The sequence below is a fragment of the Vidua chalybeata genome, chromosome 6 (assembly GCF_026979565.1).
Source record: "Vidua chalybeata isolate OUT-0048 chromosome 6, bVidCha1 merged haplotype, whole genome shotgun sequence".
Classification (NCBI taxonomy): domain Eukaryota; kingdom Metazoa; phylum Chordata; class Aves; order Passeriformes; family Viduidae; genus Vidua; species Vidua chalybeata.
In genome coordinates this window covers 10622185-10640411 of record NC_071535.1, presented here as the reverse complement: position 1 = coordinate 10640411, position 18227 = coordinate 10622185, and the positions used below count along the sequence as shown (strand labels likewise).

The 18227-nt window shown below is 43.6% G+C and overlaps 1 protein-coding gene across 2 annotated transcripts in view; it reads left to right on the top strand.

Moving 5' to 3' along the window:
• The window catches only part of RCOR1 (REST corepressor 1), an 82497-nt gene that overhangs the window by 50633 nt on the left and 13637 nt on the right, over window positions 1-18227 (top strand). For both annotated transcript variants that reach the window (XM_053944882.1, XM_053944883.1), the window contains 3 exons: window positions 8301-8353; window positions 12346-12507; window positions 14975-15093. In XM_053944882.1, the coding sequence (XP_053800857.1) occupies window positions 8301-8353; window positions 12346-12507; window positions 14975-15093 (334 nt within the window). The remainder of the gene's footprint in view (window positions 1-8300; window positions 8354-12345; window positions 12508-14974; window positions 15094-18227) is intronic.

Here is an 18227-nt window from a genome sequence, read left to right as displayed (position 1 = left end):
GAAAATGGACCTTGTGGAAGGTTTTACACTCTTTAGAGTGTTTTCAGTCTGGATATTTCTTGGTGGCTTCTGAAGCTGGTTGGCAGCAGGTTACTCAATGAAGCTTTATAGTATTCCTGCTGACTGATTTGCAGACCAAGAATTTCAGTGTATAAAGCATGATGTGGATGAAGAGCTGAGAATGTTCTAGGCAGGGTACTGAAGCCTTGTATTGGATTGCTAGTAACCTGACTCTGTGGTTCCCCATACTGATTCTGTCATTAGTGTGTGTCAGATTGTTGTGTTGTGGGTGGTGGTATTCGAGTTGTTTGTTTGTTTTCAAATTAGCAAATAGGGCTTTTGGAAAGCATTCACTGGATCAGGCATTCTCAAGGAGTGATATAGTATAGGAGTATGATAATCTCTAAACAAAAATCTGTGCAAAGGAGTTTCTTCTAACCTAAGTTAGAATCCCCTGCACTGAACAATGATTATTATTTTTTTAATAATCTGCCTCTTGTCACAGCAGTATCAATAATGCTCAAGTTGCTACTTGAGTTTCTTGGGTGTGTTGCTGGCTGTAGTTGAAGTGTATAATCCTAGGCTGTAACCTCCCAGTAGAGTGAACTCAAGCCAAAGTTTAACAGCAGGATAAATCTGGCTTTAGGGCTTCTCGGACTGAATTGAGAGCACTGTACTGAATAATGCAAAGAGCTATTCTGCCATAAACTCACTTTGTTGTTTAGGTGTTTTCTGTATGCATTTATCCTGTCTCTAATTTGTCTTTCTGTCTTGGAAGGTCATACATGGGAATGAATGTTTTCTCCCTGCCAGAAGCTAATGTGTGCTGGGTTTCTGTTCTCACATGGGCTTTAAACCCAATATCAATTGCTCTGATAATTACATTTAATACAGTCCAGTGTCTGAGTCTGATTTAGGATTAGGCTTGCAGTGCTAAATGATAGCCATGCTCGGATTTCGTATGGTCACAGTTTAGGTGCCATGGTTTTCTCATTTGGCTCTTCCTCTTCTGTGCTAGGTCCCAAAGACAATATTTCCTCTTTGTTAATGCCCTGTCAGATCTCTCTCATCCTTTTCTCTAGCACATCTGGCAACATTTGGGTTCATGGTACCCAGGGCTCTATAGGTATTTAAACCTGTGCCATCCCTCCAGTAAAGTGGTGTTCAGTTTGCTATGGCAAACTGTGCTAAAGCTAACTAATTTGCTATGGCAGAGCAAATTTCTGACTGTAGGTCGAATGTGATGGATGTATAAGAAGCAGTCTTTCTTCCCAGAGGATCCTCTGTGGATGTCCTTACCATGGGCATCCACATGGCCTTTCTGAAGGAGTACAGCAGCAGCAGAGAGCATCACCCATCTGGCTTTCCTTATGGCAGTCCTCATTAACACACTGCCCTGTGTACACGCAGTCTGTTGAGACTTTTCATGCTGTGATGGTGTCAGCAGAGGGTGCAACTTCAGGAAGGAACATCCGTTGGTAAAGGCTTTAAAAGTTACATGGATACTAACAAAAGGCCTTTCCTGGTAATGAGTTTATTTTTGGTTTTGGCAAGCCACAAAAATTATGCTAATCGGTCAGTACACAGTGTGTGTAGTACAGCTTTCTAGCTGGTGTAGCAAACTCTAAAGGCAGATGAGTGGCGTCTTTAACCATCACTGAGGTTCCAGCTTTGAACTTGTCCTTAGGTGCAGGCCATACAAAGAGCAGTATTAACAATAATAAAAAAGGAGGTAGGAAGTACAGTGTTTCTTTTTAGTTTATTAGTGTGCACTCCTTGGGGACTGATTGCCTTTGTGTGACAAAGAAAACTCTCGGTAGGTATTAGGGTTTTTAAAGGGATTAATCTCCCAGCAGTGGGGCACTCCATTTTATTCCTTGATTTATTCTTTCTCAGGCTGCAGTTTCTGTGCTCCAGGTGTGGTTCTATGAACAATTTTTTCCTCGCCAGTGCAAGTTTACGTAGACCTGTTCCTACCCGCCTGCTCATCCCTGCCACTGTGCTGTGCTGGGGCAGGGAATGAGTTGTGCTTTTGGCTTGAGCCAGTCTCATTCCTTGCTGAAACTAGGAGGGCTCATCTCTTCTCAGGCTTGAGCAACCTCCTAACAAAAGGGATTTTTTATGTGGTACACAGCTGTATAAAACTTCTATGAATAGCTTTCAGCTTTGGTGGTGGTCAGTGCCTTGAGTGGCTGCAGAGCTGGTACAGGACAAAAGGACAGCCTGTGTGGGTAGGGCTGGTAACAGGACGGTCCAGGACTGCCCCTCCTAGCAGGTCAGAGCATCTCCATACTGTCAGCTGCCACTCAGTGCTTGTATGCCTTTAACTGCATGCTTGGGTGAGGAACCTGATGTGCTGGGAAAGAGCTTTTGGGTGGCACAGTTTGCCAGTCTGGTTCCCTGGGATTCCAGGCAGGTGCTTATGCTCACAAGTGGAAAGAGGTGGATGGAGGATGGGGTGCTTAGTTTAGTCCTGCTGCCACAGAGACTTCTAATGCAGTGGCACCCTGTGGTCCTTGGTGCGTGGACAAGAGATGATATACAAGTAAAATCTGAGCAACAGGGGGTTAAGTGGGTGGGAGGTTGACAGATACTGTGGAGTCCCATGACTCAAGTTACTGTGCCCTGCTGCAGCGTATTTTACCTTGGTTCTGTTCAAGTAAGCTTCTCCAGGTTTGGCGTAAGTTTTCCTTTGCCTTGCAATTGCATCCAGACTTTATCCTCACCTGCTGCAGATGCAGTGGAGTTGAAGCCCAAATCCTCTTGTGCCTTCAGTTGCATAAAGAGGTTTTTAAGTAGCCTTTGTGTCTGTGTAACTAGCACTCTCTGTTCCTAGAAACAGTGTTAAAGAAGGCTGTGTGCCTGCCCAGGTGGGTCAGCACAGGACACAAAACACTTCTGTGCTCTGTCTCCCTTTCTTCTCCTGCCTGTTACATCACATCTTACCAAGAAGAGGAAATAGCTGTTCCAAGGCATAAGAACCCTTTGAATAGAAATATAGAATTATTAAGGTTAGAACAACCTCTATGATCAGGTGGGGTTTAGTTTCATTTAAGTGATTTTGTTCAGGATCTTTGCCTGCTTCCCCTGCTTCCAGTTGCAGCTAACTTTAGGGAGACAATTGAGCAGACTCGTGTGCTTTTGGCAGCTTTCTCTCCCGAGCTGGGACCACGAGGTGGCAGGAGTGTTCCATCGGTGACGCCAGGGCAGCGGGACAGCAATGCAGCTGCTCGTTTTTATAGGCGAGGTGAAAACTCTGCTCGGTTGTTGGCGTACCATCATAATTGTGTTTTGGAATTCGGAAAAGTTTCACGTGTCTACATGTCCTTATTTTCTTTATATAGTATTGATTTATTTTGGATCTTGACTCTCTTTTTTTTTTTTTCCTTTTCTTTCTTTTTTTTTTTTTTTTCCTATTCTCAGGGGAGATGTAGAAGAGGGAAAGATGTATAGCAACATCCAGAATTCCTTGCAGGTTCCAGTATTGATCAAACCCTGTGAAGCACATTACTGAGGCTGCAAAGGATGCTGCTTTTGTCCTCATTTCACCCTGTTCTGTCAGGGTATTGCATCACGTAATATGCAAAGTGCTCAGAGCTCCTGCAGTACCCTAGTAATAGGGGTGAGCTGAGGTTGCAGCAACAGCTCTACCTCTGCATTCCTGTTGCTTTCTATAGGCTTTAGCACACTCGCTCATGCTGCAAACCTGCCTTGGGGTCACTGAGTCTGCTGAACACAATGTGATCCTTGTGGGGTCATGGAGAAGCAATTTGGGTAGGGGTGAGAAATTCTCCAGAAAGACTCACTCAGAGAGATCATAATGTGATCAAATGGTGAGGAGGGGAGTCATTCTTTTCAGGCATTTCTCTTTTCACAGTTCTCCCGCCCTCCTGAAATAAATGCTCATGTTTTACGTTTCAATTCACTGCTCAAGGATGTGGGACTGAAAATCAGCAATGCAGTTGTTTGCTCTTGTTCCTCCTTCCCTGTGTCAGCTGAGAGGGTCCCCTTTCTTTTGCCTCTGGTGAGGAATTTTTGCGGGGAGGTGGGTTAGCAAAAGGCAAGTCTTTATGAGAAAGCTGGCTGGGAACAAGAACACAAAATTCAGGGGGTTAAGGGCACAATTTTGGTCAAACTCCCCTCTGTAAAGGGCAGGGGGTGGAAACATCTTTCTGTGCTCCCTTTGCCGCTCCCTTTCGGCTGTCTTAGTGCTACACCCAGGGTCCTTCAGTCATCTCTTATTCGGGAGACATCTTTTAGCATCTGAGCACTCTGTGCCCCTCTTTGCTGGTGACAATGTGTATGTGAGGCTCTGTTCCCTTTGCATCCCTGTCTTTTGTGCTACTCCTGCCTTCCTGAGCATGACTGGCTGTAGGAAGGGGCTCTTTGGGCCAATGCTCCCTCCGTTTTGGGTGTGGGGTGGACAAAGTGATCCTGCTCACCCCAGAACAGCTAAAATGCACATAAGAGAAGAAATGTAGCCAAGTAGGTGAAGAAATACATTTTATGGTTCTCTTCTCTGTCCCTCCCCCCATCTGGTTTCTAGTAGCAACAAGAGCCTTCACAGGAGCAATGCATCTCCTGTGTCACACAACTGTCTCTATTCAAGTGTCACTGTATTTTTGGCCTCGTCTGTGTTGAAATATCTTTCTGGCATAGGGAAATGAGTTGGATGGGAGGTGAGGATACTTTTATCTACCCTGTTTGGGGAAAAGTTATGCTGGTAGGAAGAGTGCTTGATGGTGTATTTTATGCTGTGTGAAACAGGCTGGGATTGCTCTGCTGCTCTTGCTTGTTCTCTTCTGGAAAGCAGCTCGGAGCTGTGCTGGCAAGCTGTCTCTTCTGGTGTAAGCAGGGCTCTGCCCCAGGCTCCTCTGGCTCTGAACTGTGATGTCTAAACAGATTGCTGGGTTGCACACCGAGCGGGACTGAACGCCACTGAAACACAGCGAGCACAATTTCACGTGCCCGCTGCCCTGTGCTTGCTAGAGGTGTGGAGGGAAGACAGAGATGGAAGAGGACACTTCTTTATCTGGTGTGGCATTGAGCTTGTGGCAATTCCAGGATCTACTGGTATGAGAGACTAAAGGGATCCTGTGACTCAGCTGGTGCCATGCTCTTCCTTGCTTACTTCATATGGAGGGGGAAGGTAAAGAAAGAGCAGTCGGAAGGATTGCTCAAGGGACTGTCATTCCTCTCGGGTGCAAGCATCAAAGTGAGTGAGCTCACAATTAGCCAAGAAATGACAAGCAGGAGGGACTAGATTAGCAGTAAGCAGGCAGGAAACAAGCCAAGAGGAGAGCACAGTGGTGTACTCCTTGTCTGTCCTTCACCCACAAACGCTCTTTTAGTGTTTAGGAGTACTACTGCTGTGTGCTCACGGTCAGTTTACTGCCTTACTGCCTTTTTCTTAGTCTTCTTTTTTCTTCCTCCACTGTAACAATGAGATCTGAGGTGTCACAGAACCTACCATGACAGTAAAAGCATCTTCTCCTGAAAGCTTACTTTCATTATGTCTAGTCACTCATAATCTACTGTTTGGCTCAGTGGTGTATTGCCTTGTTTGAAGAAAAATCCTGTTGATATGTGAGGACCTTGCTAATATTCTTGCTTAGCTAGGAAAGAAAATGCTGTCATGATTTTTTGAGGAGCAAGTATGTTTTCATTACTTAACAACATCAGGCATAAGAAAAATAACAAGCTGAAAAGGAAAACGACCTCATCTCTTCTCTGTATATATTAAAGGATAAGATGCTGAAATAAAATGAGGAGCTGTAGATCTTTCCACGGTGAAAGCAAGATAGTTGATGCAGTATTACTTAGCATTCAGGAGCTTAATTCAGCCTTGGACTTGAGAGAATTCAGCTCCTTTCCCCCCTCCTTCCTTCACGTCCTCTTTAGACAAAATATATAACACTGCATGTGCAATACCTGTTTTTTAAGGAAGCAGAGAGCGTTTAGCTGAACTACAGGGAAATGCTGCATGTAGGGTTTCCTGGCAGCCTTTGTTCGTGATGTGGTTTTGTAACTCTAGAAGCACCTGAAGTTGCTGTTCTGCCCCCATCCTGATGAGGTTCCCTGCCCCATTGGGCATGTGGAGTGAAGGGATGGTGTGTATATGAGGCACTTCCCTTCTCTGTCCCTGTTTACCCTGTATGTCTCTTCTGTATCATGTTCTCTGCTTGTGATGGGGTTTTGTAAGTTGGTTTTTTTTTTCCCTGTGGTGAAGCTGATTTTTCAGGGTTCGTACTAGGCATTGGTAACCCTCAGGATGTTCTATTAGGCAATGCAGCACATTCAGCCTGGGAAGTTGGTCATTGTCCCAAGCACCTCCACTGTCTTTGCAACTATTTTATTATGTTTCCCTTGTGCAAGTAAAGGTTGTTTGCAAGAAGGGATAGTTTTCATCCCAGTTCAACATGGCTCTTAGAAATAATTTGTTGACTTAGAAAGACAGATGTGTTTGTGTTGTAGCAGTGCAAATGAATGGTTGTGGCTAGACCTTTTTCCAGCAGGCTAATAACTTCTACTGAATGGATCTAGAACATGGAGCAATGCACAGGTTTGTCAGCCTGTTAGGAGTTGCCATGGTGTGCAGGTGGAAGCTTGGAAGGACAAGAACCTCATGGAATGTCCTTGCTAATGTGGAACTGTGCCTGTGTTTATAGCATGTTCTTCTCCTGCCACAATGTGTGGCTGTATTAATATTCTCATGTACTTTTGCAGGACACTTAACAAGTCCCTCTTTCTCAACACCTTTTTGTGAAAATTAACACAAAGTTTTTGTACTTTTCCTTTTCAGATGAAGGTCTGTGATTACTATCACATGCCATATTGGCTAGTCTAAAGATGGGATGTCTACTTTAAGTACCTAGATCTAAATTCTTATTATTAATGACAAGTTGAAAATAAGAGGCTGGTGCTCTCTTGATGTGTGTTTTCTCATTTATCCTTTCTGTTTCCCAGTACCTTTTGAGCTTATAGTTTAGTTTAATAAGCTAAAGAAATAATTGAGGACTGTGCCAGCTTGATGGAAAAGCTTTAAAGAATACTATGCTACTCCTTAGGAGTATTTATAAGGGTAGAAAATAGGCAAGAAGCACATTTGAGAGCTGAAGTCAATAATGAGGTCCAGACTGTGGGAAATATGTCTTCTTTAGCTGCAGAGCGCACAGAACCATTTCCTTGCTGTGCACGCTCTCTGTGAGTCTGGTGCTCAGCACTGTAACTTGCTTTCATTCCTCCCTGGGTATCTGTAGAAAAAGAAGGGGGAATGATTTTTGAGTTCATTGCTATGTGAGTCATTGTGAAGTCCAAATTTTGGATAAGGATGAAAACTTTGGCTGTGTGTATCAGTTTTAGGTCTGAGGAACTGCTAGCATGTTGTTGGGGATTGTACAGGCAACCAATGCTTCTGACACCTTCCACTCCTCTAGGTGAAGCAGGATAGATGGATTTAGAATAGAATTAGATAGAATTAGAATTTAGATAGAATTAGATAAATTTTTTGTTTTCAAGAGTGTTACCATCATTACAGTGCAGTTAATAATGATCAGACAGAAGGACACAGGCTTCACAACACCACCACTGCTACAAACTTTGATCCATTTATCTCAAATGGGTGCTGTTGGCCATAATGTGGGCTCAGTCACTCTGAGTGAAAGACATTTGGGTTTAGTCCCATCTATACAAAATAAAACTTCTCAGTGCACGTTCACATTGTAAAGATTAAAAGCTCATGGGTCATAATGATACAAGAGTGTGGGGTTTGGTCCAAGATAAAAACTGCTGAGACCTACGAATTGAAAAATTTACCAAGGTATCTGCAGTGGTCGTGCAACACTAGGATTCTGGCAGTATTGGAAGGTATGGATTGTGTTTGGGCATGTTTTTCCTTAAGAAAACAACTACTTTGAAGCTTTTAAAAAAATTATCACCAACCAACCAATAAAAAAACCCACCACAAAATGAACACACCCTAAAAAGCAGCTGACACAGTCATGTCTACAGTTTCGATGAACAAATTATGAAATACTATAGGCTGTGTTTCAGAAGTACTGGAACTGGATTGGATATCATGGACCATTTAGGCTTGTTAAGGAAAATAGCTAATTTGTCTGGTGGCTTGTTTTTCTTACCTTTCCTTCTGTTCCTGAATTGTTGGAAACAGTAGCTGTTCATGAGAGTTCTCTGTGGAGGGCTGAAGTCAGAGCTGCAGATCTGGGTTTTAGACTGGGAAAGGGAAGGGGAGATGAGATCATTATATGAAATGCACTTAACACCTTCTCTTTGTTTTTCAGTGGATGAATATATTGCCATTGCTAAGGAGAAGCATGGATATAATATGGAGCAGGTAACAAACCTTTGAATACTTTATTTTAAAATATTTTTCAGCAAGTATTCAAACATGACTTCAAGTGACTAGAGCTGCTTCTTTCTTTCTGTAACTTCTATGTTTTCTCCTCTACTACTTGTCCCAAAACTGACTGTTCCAAATAGTAGCCTGTACTCTGTGGATACAGAGTTTACCCCCAGTTTTATATCAAGAGTCAAAAGAAGAAAAACAAAACCATTATAATTTCTAATGAAGTCTGGCCATGAGTATTATGCTTCCTCTGATGACTGCTTCTTGAGCACTTTTAGAACCCCTAAACAATGTTTAAAAGATTGGCTTATCTTTGGACACCTGCCTGATTGCACTGCAGTTTCCAGCTGACTGCTCTGACTCTGCTTCATGGATGTCTTGCCAGTTATTAATGAGCTATTGAAGCATCATATGCTTTTCTGAGGCAAACCGATACCCACAGTTATTTACCTTAAAACTGTGCTGCAAATAATTTTGCATTTCACAGATGAGCACATTGGCTGTCAGTGCAGTAAACAGGGGATGACTTTGCCAGTGGCCACTGACCCTCAGCCACTACCTGGAACCTGGGGATGGAAATCCTTGTCTGAGGAGCAGACCTCCCCTTTATTCCCTGTGGTCTAGGATTGTGTACTAATCTTTCCTGTGTTAACTGACAATGATTTCAAAACTTGCTGGGGAGATGAGTAGATCTGTGCCTGGGAAACTTTCTGAATTCTGTGGAGTTTCGTCATGCACTCATACTTGCTCGGAAAGGGAAGGCAGGGAATCTCATTGCATAGTGTATTGGCAAATCACATACTGTCTCTACAAGTACAAAAACATGAAAGTTTATGAAATTGTTCAGACAGAGGCTGTGAGCATAGAAACAAATGGTTGGGATGGGAAAGGCCTTCTATGTAAATGATTCTACTGTCATCCTTGAGTCAGACTTTCAGTAGTTGATACTCATGCTCAAAAAGACTTCTTGCTGAGCAAGAACACTGAAGTTGAGATAGCCAGCAAAATTTCTGGCAAAATCAGGAATGATAAGGCTTGATAATTGTAGTTTCTAAGAGCAGAAAACAGCAATAAAATGAATGTGAAGGCATCAAAAGGCTGTGAATTTAAAATGAAAATAAAGATGGTAACTCTCTTCAGCTGATACTGGTATACCCTAGTATTGATTATTGTGGATAACATTTTCCAAGGGAGATGGTCTTGGAATAGTAAAAATGGGTTTCATTATTTTAGTGGAGAAGTGTTGTTTGGAAAGTAAAGACTGATACAGAAGACTGATGAAAATGAAGCTTGTGATTTTTAAAAAGAACCACTGAATTCTTGTGGTTTGAAAAACTTAAATTTAGCTAACAGAGATTTGCATTAATTTTAATGTTGAAAATACAGACGTCCCACTCATTCCTTTGAGTCTTTTTCTCCATTTTTCTCTCCCCCTCTGTGTACAGAAGTTGCATGACTTGCCACATCAGAGTGTAAAGTGGCTGAGCAGCTTGTAAAAGTGTCCCTGCTCCTAAAAAAATTCTCATTCCTTCTGTAGCACTCTCTCATAATACTCTGGAGTTAAACATGTTTCCCATGTCCTTTGGGATTTCTTAGAGAGCTGTGCTAGACATTTTCAGGAAATAACTGGAGAGGATCTAGCTTGTGTTGCTCTGGAAGGCACACATTCATTTTGTATTACAGGAACAAGTGTCAAGGCTTTCAAATCAGGATGATTATTTGTGTCACCAAGGGAAATTCTGTCTTCAGCAGGTATCACCAGAGTTGCTGTTGGCTGGGTAACTGGACAAGCTGAAACAGACTCCCTGGAAGCCAGTAAAAGCTCACTTTAGCAATTGGCCACTGTCTCTGGGCTTCGCTGGCCAAGGCAGCCCTCTCGCACACGCGCATTCCCCTGACAGCCGGTCACTTTGCTCCTCTGTCCAGGTGGCTTGGCTAACAGTCATCATACAGAGATTGCCTTTTTTCCACCTGTGCCCACTGCCCAAAACATCCCTTTAAAGGCTGAGATGTGCCAGTCTGCTGGAGGGGGTGGGAGCTGCTGGCAGGATGCTCCTCTGCCCAGCAGGGTTCCCATCCAGCTGCCCGATCCGTGCCAGCCCAGCTCCCGTCCCTGTCCTTTCACTCCCCTGGCCCGTGGCTCAGTGCCCTGTTGTTGGCTCTGCTGCTGTTGGATCGTGGCTGGAGGCTCAGGACTGTGCTGATGGGAGCCCCTGCAGCCTGGCTAGCTCCAGGGCAGGCTCCCCACAGGCCAGTGAGCTCTGGCAGGGCAGGCACTACAGCTGTGGGTGGTTGTGCTGCGCTGTAGTAATCACAGACTTTTAGAGGCACCAGAGTAAATCTGACTGTGACCTGGCCTTTTCTGCCAGCCTTTGTCAGACACCCTGGGACAAAGGAGCCTGGGAAGGCCCTGTGCTCATCTGTGTATGAGTGCAGAGTTCTTCCAGGGCAGCACAGGTGGAAGATGAATACTGATCTCCTCGTAAACAAGCCTATAAGGAAATTCTTTTTATTTACCTCTCGCTTTATATAAGCAGCTCTTCCCTCAGTCCTCACTAACACCTCAGTGCTATTTAATGCTACTCTGCCCTCCCAAAATGTCTCACTCCTTGTTTATCCCTTGCTTCCTCATAACGATGTCAGGTAGATCTCATATTTGAAGCTGAAGGAGGTTGTCAGGGGAGAGAAAACTCAGTCCTTCATGACTGCAACATAGTTTCTTTGACCCATCCTTGCCAGAATGGCTGTGCGGCTTCTGTGACATCTCGAGTGACTGTGCTACTACTGAGATTACTACTTGTTCTGCATGGTGGCAGAAGGGAGGAGAAGGTGTTCGGGCAGCACTGAGAGCCAGTAGAATCTGGGCAAGATCTTGGATAACACTAACATTTATATGCATGCTCTCTGCAGAACCTCAGGGGCGTGAGATCCCATAAAGGAACTACTTTTTTGCATAGCAAAGCATAATGGGGAAACCCCAATTTTGGAGGGATTTTGTAATGCTGGGTGGCCAGGGTGAAACTACAAGATGAGGGTAACTATGGCTGTGAAACCTGAGCTGAGTTTGCATATGATGAGTGGGTTACTCTTACGTTTTACTCAGCATGTTAGGGATTGTTTTCACTTCACAGCAATTGTGAAAGGCTGTTTTTTAGCTCTGCAGAGTCAGGCCTTCCCAAAATGACTTGCAGTGGTTGCTGGCATGCCAGAGGTAGTGTTGTGTCATAACACACAGGGACTGTGGACCCCTGGGAGAGGGGGGCTGTGCGTGAGTTTCTCGGAGACAGCAGAAGGGGAATGGTTTGCAGGTGGTAAAGTGCAGCACAGGCACTTTGTCTTTGGAACTGAGAACCAGAGATTGCAACAGCAAAATGAGGTCTCTCAAGGGAGCAAAACAGCAGCCCCAGAATGTGTGAGATTTATTCCTCCTTTGGGCCAGGGACTTTTTAGCAGCAAGTCAAGGTGATGCATGTTTTCGGCCTTTACGTCTTACAGTTCTTGTTGCATTCTCTTCCATTTTCCTGTTCCCCCTCAGAAAAAACCCTGTAAACAATTATAAAAACCCCCAGTCAACAGAACCATCCTTCTAATTGCCAGGAAATGGAGTCCAGCACTGGAAAGAAGCTGCCTTTTGTCCAGTCATTTTTAGGTATACTTCCTAAGCATTTGCTCAGCTTTTCTGTGCATACCATGATCAGTAAAGCTGAAGTGATTTCTTAAGTTTTTTTCCTCACCTTTCTGTTGCTAATTTTTAATTACATGATGACCTGTGTGGTTTTGATAAACTTTAGGCTGGTCTTCACAGCCCAGCTGGGGGGCAGATTCCAGGTTTCTTGCACTCAGAAAAGCATCTGATGTAGCTGAGAATTAAAATTATGTCTAATGTGTTGTCTGAGAAAATGTTGTAGCTCCCCCTTTCCATTTTCCAGTAATGTTTCTTTGGATTACAATTGTCACCTTGGTGTCTGTGTTGTTTCTAGGCTCTTGGGATGCTGTTTTGGCACAAGCACAACATTGAGAAGTCTTTGGCAGATCTGCCAAACTTTACTCCATTCCCAGATGAGTGGACAGTGGAAGACAAGGTCTTGTTTGAACAGGCCTTCAGTTTCCATGGGAAAACCTTTCACAGGATCCAGCAGATGGTAAGTGGTGTCACAGGAGTGGAAAAGCAGAACAGACTGTCGTCTTCAGTGCTGTTTGTGCTGAATGTGTGTCTAATGCTCTTGAGAGAGAACAGGCCAAAGGGGATGTTAGAGGGAAAATGCTACCATGAATAGAAAGAAACAATATTATTCCCAGAGTCTCTGTAGAAGTGTTTTCCTGAAGTGCTTTACTGGTTCAGGATAAACTATGACTGTGTGATTTTTATTTTTGGTTGGAAATCATAGTTTTCAGTCCCCTGTGTGCTATAGTAGTGTTTGTCTCAGCTGGAGTTCAGGCATGGTCTGTACACATATGTGATTTGTGTCAGTGTCAGTGGATGCTGTGATGGAGGCTTATATATCCTTGCAAGCTTCAGTCTTTTGCTTTAGGTTGGTAATGATACTGTTTTAAATGTATGATTGAAAACTTCAGATATAGGTTTCTGCCTGAAATGGAAGTGCTAAGGAGTGTGCAGTTTTCTTTTGAAAGAGGGAGAGGATGGGTTGTAAAAATTTTTATTAATTGTATCTTGAGACTGTCTTCAAGTGGTTCATCACCTGGGTGGGAACTAGACTTTATTCTTTGCTCTCTTTCAGTAAAGTAGCCTCTTGAGTGTTGCAGCAGGGCCCAGTTCCACTGTCTGTGACCCTTTGAAGTGAGCCTGGGCTGTTGCAGTCTGTTCAGCCTCTTTAAAGCACATGTGACACTGGTCTGTATTGCTGATCCCACTGAAAAGCAAAAGGTGACTTGCCATCCGAGGATGAAGATCCCTCTTCAAAAGGGTGGCAAAAAGAGGCTTGTTTTCATCATGTCTTCCTTGATGTTCCTTGTCCTTCACTGACACTAGTTTCTAAATGTTCTTGGAGTCCTAGGGTCTCCCATTCCCTTGGGTCAGGTGATGAAACTCCTGAAGAGTGAAACTGCCTTATTCCTGTGTTCTTATATAGGAGGGAAAACAGGGCAGGGAATGTTCTGGGGAAAAAAGAGAACATAAAGCCTGTCCTGTTGATTGGTTAACTGCTAAAGCAAGAAATTCTCAATTTGGTTTATGTGCAGAAGCATGGCTCTCTGTCCCTGAGTGAAGTGCATTCCAATACAGAGATGCCAACCTCATGCACTGTTCCCTAGGTAATGATATTTTTTTACTGTTACTCCCAGGAAAGCGATTCTGCATGAAAGGAATTAAATGGCATGAAGCTTTGTGTTTAGCAGGGGACAGGAATCAATGGCTCAGGAGCACGTTAGTTGTTAGTTTATAGATGCTGCCCCATTAACACCCCTGCAGATTGGAATTGAGGGGAGAAATCTCCAAAGCCAGAGAATGAAAGGCAAGTTAGATTATTTACCAGAGCTGGTTCTGATATTTTGGCATTCTTAGTACAGGTTTATAGCCAAGTGGATGTTTGTCACGAACACCCTTGTCCCTGAGTTTGTTCTGTGGAACTTTTTTTAATTTCAGAACACCAGCCTGTTGCATGGCTGTTGGCAACACGACATTGACATAGCACCTGTGCTTTGCCAGGTGGATATCTGCCTGTGTGCAGCTGTGGGCCAGAGTGGGAGTGCTGGTGTGATCTGGTATTAGAACCTAAAGTCAGTCTGCAGTTTGAGGACCAGGCTTGTCTCAGGTGAAGACTTAAACTGCAGTGTTTGAGTGAAAGAGATATGGCTCTTGCTCAGAGTTTTGTTTTCCTCCCCACCTGCTCTGCCCTCCAAACTGAATCAGACACTTACGTAAAACGTGTTTTATTCATTAGAAAAGACTGGACTTTCATTTTTTAAAAGTCCTGTGTAAGAGCATCCATGTAAAGTGCCTTAAAAGTAGAGAATTAGTCTTAATGTAGTTTTATACTTTTTGGAGGCAGACTTTTCTTTCCTAGCTACAGGGTAATGGCATTTGTGTAAGAGGCAAAAAAAAAAAAAAATTGTGTTTTCCTGTACCCTCAGTTCACCATACAGTAACGTTTCAGCTTTTGAACATATCCTTTGTTGAGACCTTTGAATAGACTTTGTCATGTGAATGGTGTGAATAAACCTATTTAGCCAAACATCAAAGATATGCTTGGGATGTTTGCAATTCAGCAGTTTCTGTGATTGTTTACATGTGTCTGTATTGGCTTTTAGGTCTGTTCTGGCTTTAAAACTGTTACCTCAGTTTCGAGGCCTCTTTTCAGATTTACTTTTGCTGTGTTCCCCTATTCTGGAGGGAACCAGCTACTTGACTGGTGAGTGGAAGCTTGCTGAGATGCTCTTTAGAGCTCTTGATGTCCTAAATAGTAGGTACTAACCTGAAACGCTCCCCCATAGATCATTTTTGGAAAGGTTGCAGAACTGCCTTGCTTGAGCCTTTGGGAGAATCCAATGTAAAGAGGTCAGATGTTCCTGGGAAAAACAGACCAATTGTATGTGAACTTCTGGGGATACTTTACATATAAACATATAAAAGGATACATGTTTAATTTACAGCTTCCTGACAAATCAATAGCCAGCCTGGTGAAATTTTACTACTCCTGGAAGAAGACAAGGACTAAAACTAGTGTGATGGACCGTCATGCTCGTAAACAAAAAAGGGAACGTGAGGAAAGGTAGGTTTGCAAGCAGAAAGGCCGTGTATTGCACACACTGATTTACTTAGTCTGTCCCAGAAATTCCTGTTAGCTTTTAAGAAACCAGATGTAGGATTTTCCCCAAAACGTTTCCTGGTACCACACCTTTCCCCACCCCTCTTGCCTGCTATGTTTTGCTTCGCTCAAAGCCAAAAGGCAGTTGGCAGTTAGCTGTGTTCCCTTTTTGACACTGCAATTCCTGATTGCCCTCCAGTGCACTGGTTACAGTACCACCATTCTAGAACTTTTTCTCTGATACCACTTGAGAGCTGGGAAATTGAAATTAAAGCTGTTTACAATCTGATTGGCACTGTTGTCAGCAGAGCCAGACAAGCTGATAAGCAGGACAGTAAAAGGAATTAATGAAAGAGCTGAAACCTGCCTTTATTTCCTCCATGTGATGCTCAGCAGAATGAGAATGTGCACCTGCTACAGGAAACAGGCTCTGGTGTAGGACCCCTGTCAGCCTGTGCCTGTACACACACAAGACTCTTCCTCTCCTGCATGTTAGAAAACTGTGACCAAGAAAAGGCTGCCAGGCCAAGCTCCTTTTTCTGAGAAAGATGAAGTCAAGGCTCTGATTTTGAGTGACTGAGAAGAGGGTAGCACAGGGGAACTTAGGATGAACTCTCTGGCAGACCTGTTCCAGGCAGTGCTGGGTACTTTGCATTTGGGTGAGGCTGGTGGTGTTCAGGAGGTCATTAGCTACTGAGCTTTAGCAAATGAGCTTGACTCATGCCTTTTCTGCAAACTCACCCTCCTGGATACCCATGCAAGCCCTTGAAGGTAGGTCAGCAGTGTAAGTGTTTGTACAGTTACTGTCACTTGGTGACTTCACCTAGTTCTGGAGCTGAAAGAGCCTCAGAAATGCAGAGGTTTCAGGTCACTATGGCAAAAACAACCGCTCTGAACAGCAGCAACTCCATCTGCTTGATAAAGGTGTCTTCTCATCCTGCTATAAAATGCAATTAATGTCTTTGCAAATCAGACTTGAAGTGTGCCTGCTTTTGGAAGACTTCTGACATAATTGGGCAAAATTCTGCAAATGGCTTTCCCCTCAGAGGGGTTGTTGCATTTCCCAGTTAGTTGTTTGCTGGCTCCACTGCATGTGAGCAAGTCTTGTTTGGGAAGGGGGAAGAAATGTGCTTCTAAGGTTGAGGTGTGCTACACCAATGACTCACCTAACCTCTCCCATCTCTCCGTTAGGTCAGCAATACTTGCTTAACAGGCAGGGCCAGGGACAATACTGACAGCCAACTTGCCCAGTATTTGGTTGGCTTTCTTTGACCTGAGTCTCTTTTTCAATTCTGTTATTTTCTCTTCTCTGCAAAGACTGTCTATTTTTCTGCTCCCCATCCTGGTTGTTGGGGCTTTTTGTTTGTTTAGCTTTCCTACTAAGTAATTGGGGGGGGGGAAATCTTTTATATGGAGTATGTGTTTGTCTTGTACCATGTAGTTTAAGGTCTTTAAATACTCATCTCCCTTTTTATTCCATGCTCACAAATGAAATTACTGGAATTTAGAAATACACCTCTCAGTACCTATGCCTGTTTGCTAGGAAAAGTAGCACCTCAGACCATCTGGTGATGGGCTGTATGGTCAAAGAGCTGTATGGGCTGCTGTATGCTGTCATTTTGTAACCTTTGAGGAAGGCAGCTGGATTGGAAATGCTTAACTTGATTTACATCTGCAGGAAGTTAAACACCAGGCTGACAGCTCGATGTTTGATTTCTGTTCTTCCCTTCCATTATGTAAAATAGTCAAACCCCTGCACCCTCAAAAAGGATTTGTCAGTGCAGCCATGCAGGGTGTGGAATCCACTCTGGGTGAGTTTAGGGTGCCTGGATTTTCAGGTTGTAATGTGCTATTCGGTGTTGGCAAAACTTCAAAAGTGTTCTTTGGTTATGGCAATCAGTGTTTACAACTGCAGAAAAGAGGGGGTGGGCTTTAATTTAGCTCATGTCTAGGGCACTGCTAGAATACAAGAGCAACCTATCAGCACACCAGAGACTGTTGTGAAAAGGCTGAAATCTGAACCTAGGTGAGAACATAAGTTCTTTTGGAGATGGGGTTAAGAGAAGAGGCAGTCTGAGGTACCTCACTCAAATACCTCTATATCCCTTTTGTGGCTAGGCAGGGAAATTCCCCACCCCCTCAGATTGCCACTAACACACCTCTCAGTGCATTTGGGATCAGGTTTTCAGCACGTGTTCTTAGTTGTATGTGAGGGACTTCGTGTGTGCAGCTCTGGGAAGGGATGCTTGGGAGTGGATTCCCTGGAATCATCATTACCCAAACTAAATGTCTTGTGAATCAGCTGGTGAGCCAGGTGGCTTGGGAGAGCAGAAGTGACTTGACTGCTCTTGTGGAGAAGGATGGCAGCCCATTCCTCCTTAGGATGTGGCTGCAGCAGGGACCTGGCCACATGAGTGCTGATGCCACAGCCAAGCTCACCAGCACGTGCTGTGCCTGCTGGTTCCTGCTCCCTGTGAGCACAGCCATGCCCTGCCCTGGAGCTGTGACATTTCTGCACCAGCTGATGATCCTCAGCACAGGCTATGAAGTTTGATAGGACAAAATAGGTTTATTTTTCTGATTAATAAAAATGCTCTGATTACATTAGCTTATTTCTTCTGTTTCTGGGCATCATTTCAAGTGGATAATGCAATTGACTTTGGTTGTGTACAGTACAAAAATTCTAAATCATGAAAACACATTTGATTTAATGTCTGATTAAAATTCCACCTAAGCCAGACTGGACAGGTGTGCCAAGGTTGTTTTCAATATGGCCTCAATTTCATGCCTATTATTACTCTGTAACTGATAACATCTTTTTTTTTTCCAGGGGAGAATAAAATGTGAGGCTGTCACTGAAAAAAAAAAAGAAAAACCAAGCATTTTTTGTGCTTGTTCTTGAGGGAGTTCATCTTGTGCATCTCTATTTTGCTAAATATTATGAAGTTGTATGAAATCTGTGTTTTAGCTACTTGCTGTATTTTTAAGTCTTTTTCTGTCTCAGTTTGCCTAAAGTAAAAATGCTTGGTGTCCCATGTTCTTTGAAAGATGACTTGTGGAATTAATTTTATGTCTCTTGCCTTCATCTGTGTAGATTT